The sequence below is a fragment of the Dryas octopetala genome, chromosome 9, assembly GCF_963921425.1.
Source record: "Dryas octopetala chromosome 9, drDryOcto1.1, whole genome shotgun sequence".
Lineage (NCBI taxonomy): Eukaryota > Viridiplantae > Streptophyta > Magnoliopsida > Rosales > Rosaceae > Dryas > Dryas octopetala.
The window spans coordinates 15,650,243-15,662,942 of NC_141374.1; the positions used below are offsets into that span (position 1 = coordinate 15,650,243).

Below are 12,700 nucleotides of genomic sequence, written 5' to 3' on the forward strand. Positions count from 1 at the left end.
TAGTCTAGTTAGAAAAGTCATAAAATTACTTACAATGCATTCAAGTTGGATCCTCTTTTTTCCAACTTAAAAAAAAATAAAATTATTTTTGAGTAAATTACAATTTACACCCCTGAATTTTAGGGTGTTTCACAACTTTTACTCTATTGTTTCAATTTAATAGCTAACGTTTTGATTTACTTACAATCAACTATTATCGTTTATTTGACTGTTTAATCATACGTTAATTGATGACGTAAAAATTGTGGATCCCATATTTTTGTCGACCTGTAAGGGTGAATGACCTCTCTTTAAGGGCATTTTCGATAAATCAAGTTTGATATTGATTTTGGGAGGTCATATCAAAAAGCTGAATCACTTCTTATGAAGCATTATGGGAGGTTGTCCTACCTTACAATTCAGCAAAAATGTAAGATCCGCTGTTACGTTATCAATTAACATCTAATTAGACAGTCAAATAGACGATAATAATTAATTATAAGTAAATCAAAACATTATGTATTAAATTCAAAAAATTGAAACGGCGAAGTATAAGTTGAGAAATACTCAAAATCTTAAAAGTGTAAGTTGTAATTTACTCTGTAGTTTCTTTCAAAGTACCAAAGATAATGCAATAGAGTACGAACCAAAGTGTATCAAAGTACATCAAATTACGACATTGTGTAAAAGTATAAATAATTTAAGGTATAATGCAACAAAGTACGAACCACAATATATCCAATTCCTTAGAAATAACTAAATTTAAGGTAAATTAAAAGCTTAAAAACGTTGTAAAACTTTTTGTAAAATCATTTGTGCTAATATCCTAACCCTCCATTCAATACCACCTCCATTCAATACCACATAGGAAGGAAGACAGTTAGGATAAGGATATTACACCTAAATCTAATTAATGTAAGTTACAATTACATTCTTACCCTTCCCATATGAAAGAGCATCCTTTGATAGACCCAAAATGCAATGCCCTTTTTCCACCTAAGTAAGGATAATAAAACATAAACATTAACAAGGATACATAACCCAATTTGGTTTGGTTTTATCATTTATCCCTCCCCCCCCCCCCCCCCCCCCCTCGGTCTTTTTTCTTTTCTGAGTTCAGTTTGGATTTGTTGTCTCATCTTTAAGCAACCCATATTCCCAAAAATCCTCATTTTATTTTCAGAACAACAAAAAAATTCTATTAAAAAAAACCAACTTCAAATTTAATTTTGCGAGAAGTTCCTGTATTAATATATCGGGTTGCAACTCGTACATCCTCGAACTCCTCCTTGAGCTCTCTCTCTCTCTTCCCCCGTCTCCCTATTTTCGCCTTCTCTGATCTGAAACCCATTACACTCGAAATCTATCGCTTTCAACTCACAGAGATCTCTGTTTCTCCGAGGCTCCCTTGCGATCGCCCAAAGCCCCTTATACGCAGCGTTTCGATCGCTTATTTTTCTCTACCTCCAAAAACCCACATCAACCCACATCAACTTTCTTAGGGTTTCCACGAACCCTTAAAACCTATTCTCTTACCAGGCAAGTAAATATGTTTTTTCTAATTGTCCGAAAGTTTTATGGTAATTTCTCATGTTTGTTTCCCGTAGAAGGAAAAGAAAATATAAAAAAAGAGTGGGGGAGGAGGAAATGAATAAGAATTTGCTATTGCAACTGTCATTTCTACGCTGAATATGTTCTGGGATGTTCTTATTCTTTCACATGCTTTATTGGCTACCAAGCGAACGTATTCATCTTGTAGAATATAGAGCTTTGTTGTTGCCATACATAAAAATTGTTATACAACTTTCTTCTTTTCAAGTCTAAGCTTAGGTTGTGTTTCATTGGGAAGTGAATGATTTTTCGTATAGTATTTTTGTTTTCTAGATTCGTATTATATTATTGCCTCATTATATGTCCTACGAGAGAACCCTGACGTTGTAAGGTTAAGAGGAACTTCAAAGAGCAGCCACAAGAGCCGACGACAAAGCTCTGCAATAGGGTTCTGAAAATGGGGTTCTTTTTTTATTGTTGCTGAAAACCGGTTATTTATTTATTTATTTTTTCATTTGAAGCTGTAGTAGTTCTTTTAAAATTGAGAACTGGGATAGGTTTAGTTTAGCTATCAATGCTATATATAATGCTCAGACTGATCCAAATTTGAATATTTATTCTTTTAGAGCTCGGGAGTGTTTTTTTTTTCTTTCCCCTTTTGTTTTCTTTAATTTTTTAAAGAAATATTTATTTTGCATATTGTAGTTTTCATGTTCTCAATGTTGTAACGTGTGTAGAGAAGCTGAAAATAGAAATAAGTAAGTGAAAAGGGTGAGAAAAGAGAGTATCATGAGGCAACAAGTTCCGTGACATGGGCTTGAACATGCTTAAGGAGTGATTAATTGAAGGAGGATGAAGTTGGAAATGTCTTTGTGTTGTGTTGTGTGTAGTGCAGACCTATAGAGTCAAAGAAAAGGTTTATTAGATTATTTCTAGTTGGTTATACTTATGTGAGGAAGTTAAAAACATATTTGCTAATGAGGAAGGCTGAAACTCGGATAACATGCGTAAGGAGTGATTAATTGAAGGAGGATGAAGTTGGAAATGTCTTTGTGTTGTGTTGTGTGTAGTGCAGACCTATAGAGTCAAAGAAAAGGTTTATTAGATTATTTCTAGTTGGTTATACTTATGTGAGGAAGTTAAAAACATGTTTGCTAATGAGGAAGGCTGAAACTCGGATGGTGGGACAGTTTTTTAGTTTCAGTCATGAGGAGATGATTGACCAGTAGGAAGAGAAGAACAAAGTGAAGGCAATCAGATGACTTTGGTCAAGCACTGATTTGCAACTAGATGATTGGAAATGTGGTTGGTGGTGATACACATAAATTTGAGGTGGATATTAGGCAGGTGAGTGGTTACAAAAGTCTGTAGAATGAACAACGGTTGCTATATCATTTGATATGTTGACTAGGAAGTTGGAATTGGCCTTGAAAGTATATGAAAATTGAGCTAACCTTTGATACATGTTTAACAATGATATGATTTTTTTTTAAAATCTAAATGATTTTATTTGTATATGATATGTAATAAGTTTAGCCCAATTTTTCGTGAGACGAACAGCTATACTAGGTATGCTGATTCGGTTGAAAATGCTGTGAAGAAAGTGGGGCACCTTATGAAAAACATAATGCCAAATGGTTGTTATGATTTCCTAGTCAGTTCTTCTTGGAGGAGAATTTTCTTCCTCCATACATTTAGATATGCATGCTCTGACTGGAGCTAGGATCTGTGTATGGGAATTGCATTTTATTAGAGCTTCAAAATTTGAAGGCTCAAAGATGAGCTTAGGGAATTTTCCTTCATTTATAGTTGGTTGCATATCAAGTGAGCTCATCTAATGTCTCATGAAGGTTGATTCGGTGAAGTATTTGTCAAGCAGACTAAGTCTAGATAGAAATAGTTGGCCTTTGATGGTTATTAGTGAAAAAGCCTTAGTTAAAGGTAAAATGCTCTTTCCTACTGAAGGATCTGTATGTGGCAAATCAGAAAGAAAATTATGTAAACAATGTTGCAGAATTTCGTTATGCACGGGGGAGAAATTATAGAAATTTATAGATGTGCCTTTCTGAAATATTTTATGTACCAAGCAGGGAGAGAATTAAACTAGTAATGTCTGCCTAATTGCAATGTATAATCATTGACATGGTCAATTTTTAAGCCCAGAGGTGAAGATATGGGTGAACTTTATTTGTTGGCAGTGGATGGATTGTTTTAGAAATCATAATTAGGATCATCGTTGTATATATACATATAATAATATATAACTGAATGCTGAATTGCTGATACTTCATTTATCCCACATGTGAAATTAGGGTTCCTGAGAACTTATTGCCCATTGTAGGTTACAGTACACGAACAAACATGCATGCATAAATGCATGTATCCTCCTCTCAATCAGTGTTTTGTAGCCTTTTATACCTGAATGCACCTGAAGTACCAATGTGGTAAAATTTTGGTTTGTAGTTATATTGCTAAATCATGACTTTGGTACTGTCTATATGCAAATAAGGTAATTATTAATACAAGGATGGTACATGAACTTTTCCACTTTCCTTTGATGAGATGTAGAAGATGTGAAAAGTTGCATTCTTTGTTGTTTATTACATCATTTGATAACCTTGCTATTACTATGCTTTTATCTGATTACCTGATTCATTGACTGCAATATGTCATACTTATGGAATTTTCAATTTTCTACTATATTTTCAGGCTCTGTTAAATTTGTTTGAATGACCTTGCGACAACGATTGAAAGATGACGTCGAGTATGTTTGGGGAGCGAAGGTATGAATTGTATTGTGACTCCTTATATTAATCTTGCCACAGTCACAACTAGAAATTTGGAATTGCTGGTTTAATTTGTCTGAATGGTTTGGAAACTGGGAGACTGTTTAAAAAACATTGGGATTGCCTAGCAAAAAGTAATTATCTGTACTTGTGTTTGTAGGAAAGATAAAGTAAGAAAAATTCTTCTAGTTCGCAACAATTAATAATTTTCCTTTTTTTTTTTTTTTTCTCAAAATTTAGATAGAAATATTACATACAGAGACAGACAAGCACATACATATCAACATCTTTAGGTGGTCATCTAATACTGTCAATACCTTTGCAGGTGGGGTTCTGGCAGAAGAGGTCCAATGACTGTTTTAGGGAAGGTTCCGAAACCTTTAAATTTGCCCAGTCAGAGGTATTCCTGCTAAATTATCCTTATTTCACTTTACTGCAGTCCTTTGTTTGTCCCCTAAACTTCCTTACCTTTCTTGGTTGTTCAAGGTCAGAAAGTCAAGGTAACCCAAATGTGGAAATTGTTCCCAAGTGAGTAATACCCCCCCTCTCTCTCTCTCTCTCTCTCTCTCTCTCTCTCTCTCTCTCTCTCTCTCTCTCTCTCTCTCTATTTCTCTCTCTATCTCTTCCAATTTTTAATTTCTATTTGGATCAGCATATAATAATTCAAGCCCTTGTGCGTTTATTGAATTGAATACTTATAGGGGCACACTCATTTGGGGCGGTAAATCATCTTCTGCGTCAAATGCATGGGGATCCTCATCGCTGTCTCCAAATGCTGATGGCGGCACTTCACCAAGTCATTTCAGTGGCCACCTTTCATCAGGAAGTGGCACTCGACCATCAACTGCTGGTAGCGAGAAAGCTCATGAACCTACTGTTAATGCATGGGGTCCGAATTCTAGGCCATCATCGGCTTCTGGGGTATTGACTTCAAATCAGACATCATTGACCTCATTGCGTCCTCGCAGTGCAGACACAAGACCTGGTAGTTCACAGTTGTCGCGATTTGCTGAACACTCTGAACATCCAGTGGCATGGAGTGCTCCTGGGACAGCAGAAAAATTGGTATGGTCCTTCAGTTTATAAGCTTAGTGTTTGAATATGTTACCAATAGTTACTTTAAATTTAAATAAAATTACCACCGGATAGATAGAAAGAGAGTGATAACCTTGGGAATCTCTCTCATTTGGGGGTAGATGGTATCAATTGGCACCTTTAAATTGGAATAAGCACATATTATTGAGCTTAAGGCTGGAAATGTTGATGATGGCGGACAGACCAACATAAATATCAGTATGGGTGGGAATTTCTGTAAATATCAATGGAAATTTGCTTTAAAAAATTGTAAATGAGACTTAGAAATTGGTAAACCAATCAATAATGCATCAATGACACTGATATACTTCGTGAATAAGTGCCACCAATAACAAGTATGATCTTGAAACTTCGACACAGAGGTGAAAAAGTATCTTCAGTTCATCAATTTTTTTAAATCCATTTTATTTTAAACAATACTTCAACACTTACAATAACTGATTTTACATAATTACAAAATTTATGATAGGCAACACTAGTAAATCTAAATCAAATTAATTACAAGGTGACATAGGTAGGTAGAATAGGGTTAGGATTGAGATTTTTCCTCGTATGGTTGACCTGATCCAATCTCAGCAAAGCCTAGTTGCATGGCCTCTGTTATTTTTACTCTTTTGTAGTCTGCCCAGTAATTATCCTGATGGCCTGATCTATCTTGATTATCCACTGTTACACATGCAGGGAGTGATGCCATCCAAGAAAGATGGGTTTTCACTGACTTCAGGAGATTTTCCAACACTTGGTTCTGAAAAAGATAATCCTGGAAATTCTGAATCACAAGGTTGTATGCTTATATCTAGTTTATTTATTAATTATTTTTTATGAGAATATGCTTATATCTTGACTTAATTATTTAAAATTGGAGGACACTTTTTCTACAATATTTTTGCAAAAACTTTTTTAAGAGCTCACATGGTGGTTGAGTGCCAGGCCATACATATCACACTACCTCATTGAGACATTGACCATGTTTTTGGCAGTGCAGTGGATTTAAATAATTGGCGTGGCACCGCCATGTCAGTTTTCAAGAATTTTACCCCTAGCAACGCTGTTTGAAATTACCATGCTTGGATTTAGTTAATTTGATTTTTTTTCAAACAACACGTCCACAATGGCTGCTAAGTTGTATTTTCAGTGTTTAAAGGCATTTCTTTTCCTCTGTTTAAAAAAAGAAAAATAAAAAAGGAATGAAAAGGCAGTCGTGCATATTTTCTTGAGCTCTGAAGTTTTTATTTCTTAATTATTCCAATCAGCTGTTTTAAAGGACATGATGATGCTAATACCTATCTATGCAGTGGTATGCTGTACATTTTTTTTTTCTGGGACAAGTATCTTGCTGTACAAAATGCTCCAATTTCAGTTTACTGATTGTTTGATCAATCATTTATGACAGATCACAGTTCTTACAGTCGTCCTGGCTCGTCTTCTGGTGGTGTGGTGGCAAAAGAGACAATTGGGACTTCTATTGTTGGTTTGTTTACGTGTTCTTATTTCTTGTGTGTTTATGACGATGATGCAAGCTTGTACCTTCTGTTGGTAATCTATAGGTTCTCATTCTCATGCATATAACTATGTGCTTGTTTTTTTTATATTCAGGTGATCTTTCTGTAAATCGAAATGTAAAGAGTGGAACTACTAATTCATGGAAAAGAGAAAATCCCTCATACGGCGAAGATGGAGGTAGACCTGGTATGGAGAAATGGCAGGGGAATCCCCAACCTTACCCTAGTGCTAGTGTCCCTCCCCAGCACTATGATGCATGGCTTGGTGGTCCTTCAACTAATCATCAAGGTGGTGTTTGGTTTAGAGGACCTCCAGGGGCTACACCCTTTGGATCTCCAGTCCCTCCTGGTGGCTTTCCAATGGAACCATTTCCATATTATACTCCACAGATTCCAGCTGCTGCACTCGCAAACCCACAGCCTGTTCCTCCACCTGGAGCGGGACCAAGAGGGCACCATCCTAAAAATGGAGATATGTACAGACCTCATATGCCAGATGCTTATATTCGCCCTGGTATGCCAATTAGGCCTGGCTTTTACCCTGGTCCAATGGCCTTTGAGGGCTATTATGGCTCTCCAATGGGATACTGCAATTCAAATGAACGAGATGTTCCATTTGTGGGAATGGCAGCTGTTCCCTCTGTTTATAATAGTTACCCTAGCCAAAGTGCTCCTGAGCCTGGAAATTCCCATGGCAGACCCAGTGGGTATGGTCCTACCAACCAAACAGCGAAATCAGAGCAATTAGAATATGGTCATCCGCATGATACTCGTGGACCGTACAAAGTTCTCCTGAAGCAGCATGATGGTTGGGATAGAAGAAATGAAGAACAAAGGAGTGAAGGTGCAGTAACAACCAACGCATCATGTTTTGAGAGGGAGGACCAACCAAGAACATTGTCATCGGAGAATGATTGGAGATCAGATTACAGAAAGGAGGGAGAGAGGGATCAAAGGAAAGTGCCTGGTGAAGAAGCTGCTTCACAATATTTTGACAGCCGACGGGGTTCTGTTCCTATCAAAGTCAAGTCTCCTGAAAATGTGGGAAGTAAGAAGGCAGCTGATGTCATTTCAGTCAAGAAATCGGAAACTGGAGCCTCTGGCATGCCAGAAGTTGCACAACCTCTCCTGGCTGCTGCAAGGGACTCCAGTCTGATTCAGAAAATAGAGGGATTAAATGCAAAAGCACGAGTTTCTGATGGACGAAACGATACCGCATCTGCTTCCAGTAAGGAGCAGAAGCATAAATTGCAAGTCAATGCTAAAGCTAACAATTCAGTAAATGAACCTGGTAGCGGTTCTGTAAATCCTGAAAGATCTCGTGCCAATGAAATTATAAATTCATCAAATGAACTGGGGTTTTCTGCTGGAGATAAAAACCAAGAATTAACCACCGGCTGTGGAATTTCTATTTCCAGGTTGGTTAGTAAGTTTTTAGTTTCCACTGAAAATATATCTGTTATTTCATATGTTGGGAATATTACTGATTTCTGATCTACAGGCAATCTACTCATGGTAGGCATGGTAGACCTGATCATCGTGGTAGAGGAAGATTCAATAACCAAGAAGTTGATGGGGGGTGGAAGAAATCTTTGGTCTCAGAACCAAGTCAACCAACATCTGTAGTATCAACTGCACATTTGGAATTGCCTAATAATGTTTATCTGCATGGCGACCGTGCCACTGTGGAAGCTACTGAAAAGTCTGGATCTTATCCTCAAGGCAGATGTGAGGAAGAATTTGCGACACCAATGCTTGATTCGAGTGATTCTGAGGCACAGGTAATATACAATTTATTTGTATGCTTGTTAGTTTTTATGCATCAGAAGTTTGCAAATTACATTTTTTCTTCACCAGCGTGTTAAGATGAGGGAGCTAGCCAAGCAACGTACCAAACAGCTACAGGAGGAAGAGGAGGAACGAACAAGAAGGCAGATGGCAAAGGCTCGTGCAAAACTGGAAGAGTTGAACCGACGTACTCAAGTGGTGGAAGGGTCAAATCAAAAGTTTGAAAATGCCTTAAGTGGCGCCATCCAAAATAAGCAAGAAGAATCTCAAACTTCTGGTGAGAAATATGGCTCCCAAAACTCAGCTTTGGGTTCTAACCTTATTGCTGTTGCACAGATTAATGAGAGCAGCACTGGCAAAGTTGAAAAATCAACGGTTTCATCTAGTGAGCTGCCTTCAGAGACACCAAAGAGTTCTTGCAGGGAATCTGTTCTGATGCATGATCAATCTGTCCCTTTGCAACAGGAGGTTATTGTTGCTAATGCTGTTCATCACAACAATACTCCCCAGGCTCATGATAGCAATATCTCTAGGCAGAAGCAGGCCCCTAAACAAAAGCAGAACAATCAGTTAGAAAAGAAGTCTACTGGGAAATTCACTTCCACCAGTATGACTGAGGCACCAAAAAGTCAGACAAATGCAGTTGTTAATGTTTCCAAATCTCTTGGAGTTGTAGCAAATGAAACGGCTCGTAAACAAAAGCAGAACAATCAGTTAGAAAAGAAGTCTACTGGGAAGTTTACTTCCACCAGTATGACCGAGGCACCAAAAAGTCAGACAAATGCAGTTGTTAATGTTTCCACATCTCTTGGAGTTGTAGCAAATGAAACGGCCTTGAGCAGTGAGTCAAGCCTGACTGCGAATCCCAATCCCATACTTGAGTCTGAGTCATCTTCTCATACTAGAAAGAAAAATAACAGAAGTGGCAAGAATAAGCACAGAGCAGAGAATAGATCATTAGTTGTTGATTTACCATCATCTATATCAAAAGAAACAAATCTTGCAAATGCCACTTTTGAAAGTGGAAAGCCAAAGGTATCTGAGCTGGAGTTGGATCCTAGCTCAGTTCAATTGCAGACCATTCCTAGAGATGCATCTCAGCCTTCGGAGCAACACTTGTCTCCATCAAATGAGGAATCTCAAGGTAGAGTAAATAGTCATTGGAAACCTCAGCATTCTCGCTGGATGTCAAGGAATTCACAAGCTGTTAGGCACTCAGAAAAATTTCACAGCAGCGATGCTGTTGTCTGGGCACCCGTGCGGTCACAGAACAAAACTGATGGAACTGATGAAGCCATCCCCACACATGAAGTTGAGGCTGTTAGTGCTGTAAAGAGCGACCATCAAATTCAAGTGCAAAATAATTCAAAAAATAAGAGGGCAGAAATAGAGAGATATGTTCCAAAACCTGTTGCTAAAGAGCTGGCACATCAAGGAAGCACTCAACAACCAGTGGCTTCTGTAATCAATCAGACTGCAATAAATGATACCACTGGGCGAGCAGATACTGGTCCTCAAGGTGCTGAAAGTTCTCAACCTACAACTGCAGCTATTGGAAAAGTGGGGTTTGCCATAGAGTCCAGGAATGGGAGTAGCAGGCAGAATAAGCAGGGAAAAGCACATGGGGCGTGGCGGCAACGGGGGGGATCAACGGAATCAACCACCTCGCAAGGTTTGCAAGATGGATCATCATTTACTTCAGATGTTGGTCAGAGTGATAAAAAATCAATTGAGCATCATCAATCCCAGAAGCCCGATGTTGGCTCAGTGATAGAGCAACCAAAGACTTGGGATGATTGGAATGCTTCTGATGGATGGAACATGCCCAATGAATCTGACGCTGTTGGACCAGTCTCTGTATCTATTGTAAAAGACCAGGGAACAACAGGAAGAGGAAAGCAGCACCCTTTCAAGGGACACAAAGCCATGGGAAATAATCACAATCTTGATCAAAAGAAAACTAATAGGGGGGATGCTGACCAAATTCACACTCAATCTTCAGCCTCTGAAATGAGTCAAACAGACTTCCCTGCTTCATCCAAAGAGAATCGAGCTGTTGGGGAACGTGCAATGTCTCATTGGCAACCCAAATCTCAGGCAAATTCAGTGAATAATCAACGGGGAAACAGGGCTAACGGTGGTCAAAATGTTGGTGTGGAAGTTGGCCGGACCATAAAAAAGGAGACCAGTCCCGAAGGTGGGGTGCCACTTCCGCCAACACCTGACGAGGATACCAGTGAATATGTGGCCCAGCATCGACAAGATCATTTGATATCTGAAAAAACCAATGCAGGGGAAGGACCAAATAGGAGAGAGAGGAAAGTATCCTCATTCAGGGGACGCCCCCACTCTCCAAACCAGGGTCCTATTAGCCCAGTCGATTCGGTTCCTGCTAGTATGGATGCTAGACAAGAGCAGCATTTTCCCACAGGGTTCCGCAAGAATGGAAACCAAAACAACCGTTTTGGCAGAGGGCAAGAGTCTCGTGGGGATTGGAATCATTCGGGGCATGATATTAGGCAACACAACCACCCTGCAAACCGGGAGAGGCAGAGACACAGTTCGCATTTTGAGTACCAGCCAGTTGGGCCATACAACAGCAGTAACAGATTTAACAACTCTGAGGGACCTAGAGATGGTTCTCATAATGTAGGTGGGAGGGTCAAGGAAAGAGGCCAGAGTCATTCAAGACGCGGTGGGGGAAACTTTCATGGACGGCAGAGTGGCACTGGCCGAGTAGATGCAGGATTGGAGTAGTGGCTAAAAAGTTAAAAATTCTGAAGATGAGGTTTATATTGATTAAAACCACCTCTTTCCCACACTTCCGTCATTAGCAGTGGCTTGATCACATTGTTTTCAGGTATTGTAGCAGGTCTGATTTACAACTGTTCATATTTGTTGAATAGACAACTGATGGCTTCTGTGCGCTGAGCAGGGCTCGTGGCAAGGTTGATTGTGCTAAAACAGTTAGCTGCTTGGAGGTAGTCGGATGTGTGGCGTATTTCTTTTTCTTTTTCTTTTGGAAATGAACCTGATGTGAAACATTGTGATTTGGTCACCCTCTGTTTCCTGTGGAACACTTTTAACATTTTTTCTTTTAGCCTTGTATTTACTATTTAGTGACCCATAATTCCTTTGTTCTAAATATGGAGTGGCAGAAGCGAATGAAATTAGAGTAAGTTTTCTCCCGCTAGTCTCAGTAACGGTTGAATCATGAATGGTTTGCATTGTGGCTTGTACCTTAAGTAGAATGTAAAGATTTATCCTTGCAGTTTTTCTTCAAAACTTCCTCAAATATTCTTGTTAACTTCTTTTTCGTTCTCGCTCTTTTTCTTTTTAGGCCCAAAACAGGTTCTGCTCCTTCAAACTATTGAGCTTCTTGTTGATGTTGAAGCTCTCCTGGATTTTCCCATGGATTGGTTTCTGTTTTAATGTTCTTATGTTTATGTAGTCTCCGACTAATATTTCATTGAAGTAAATTTAATATTTAGATGTGTTGTTTCTCACTCTCCTATATTTAACCCTAATATGAGTCGGACTGGAGGTAGATATATTGAAGTTGAGTTTGAAATGATGAGTGCAAAATTTAAACACGAGAATCAAATGTGATTTCTGATTAAAAATGAATTGTATAGTTGGAACACTTTTTACCCAGAGCATCAAATCATTTATCTACTGAAATGCATCACGCAATGTTAAAAGTTACCAATAAATGTTTTTTGTTGATGGATAATAGACAGGAGTTTGTCAATCAATAATTAAATAAAATCACAGATGAATGTACGGTTGTGATTGATTGTGATGGTATAACATTCTTGCAAAAGGATATTATTCTGTAGGGCTGAATAAGCTAAACGGCCCAAGTCCGAACAACGCTGTCCAGCCCAAAGATCTCCTAGCTGCTCGAATATACTCTACGAAACGGTGTCGTGTTTGTCTTTCGTTTTATTTTCAACTGCCCTCCCTGTCCGGCTTTACCTTACCCTCTGGTTTTTCGTG

General features: G+C 38.6%; 1 protein-coding gene across 2 annotated transcripts; it reads left to right on the plus strand.

Annotated features, from left to right (window-relative positions):
- Positions 1 to 1,099: 1,099 nt before the first annotated feature.
- Positions 1,100 to 12,004, plus strand: MOS1 (modifier of snc1). 2 transcript variants are annotated; one of them, XR_015124206.1, is made up of 11 exons: positions 1,100 to 1,518; positions 4,240 to 4,313; positions 4,642 to 4,716; positions 4,803 to 4,844; positions 5,018 to 5,381; positions 6,093 to 6,192; positions 6,805 to 6,882; positions 7,008 to 8,331; positions 8,415 to 8,694; positions 8,771 to 11,561; positions 11,637 to 12,004. XR_015124206.1 is itself a non-coding variant. In XM_086256739.1 (10 exons), exons 2-10 carry the CDS (start codon positions 4,285 to 4,287, stop codon positions 11,456 to 11,458), a joined length of 4,980 nt encoding a protein of 1,659 aa, XP_086112865.1. In that variant the 5' UTR covers positions 1,100 to 1,518; positions 4,240 to 4,284; the 3' UTR covers positions 11,459 to 12,004. The 2 variants fall into 2 exon arrangements, 1 of the variants encoding a protein (XP_086112865.1); XM_086256739.1 differs by having other exon boundaries at positions 8,771 to 12,004.
- Positions 12,005 to 12,700: the final 696 nt, after the last annotated feature.

What these genes read in the sequence shown, in the direction of transcription:
- MOS1 (XM_086256739.1), top strand. Translation starts at nt 4,285, where the DNA reads ATGACGTCGAGTATGTTTGGGGAGCGAAG. An exon ending in AGTATGTTTGGGGAGCGAAG is followed by an intron (nt 4,314 to 4,641) that starts GTATGAATTGTA and finishes ATACCTTTGCAG; the next exon opens with GTGGGGTTCTGGCAGAAGAG. An exon ending in TTAAATTTGCCCAGTCAGAG is followed by an intron (nt 4,717 to 4,802) that starts GTATTCCTGCTA and finishes TGGTTGTTCAAG; the next exon opens with GTCAGAAAGTCAAGGTAACC.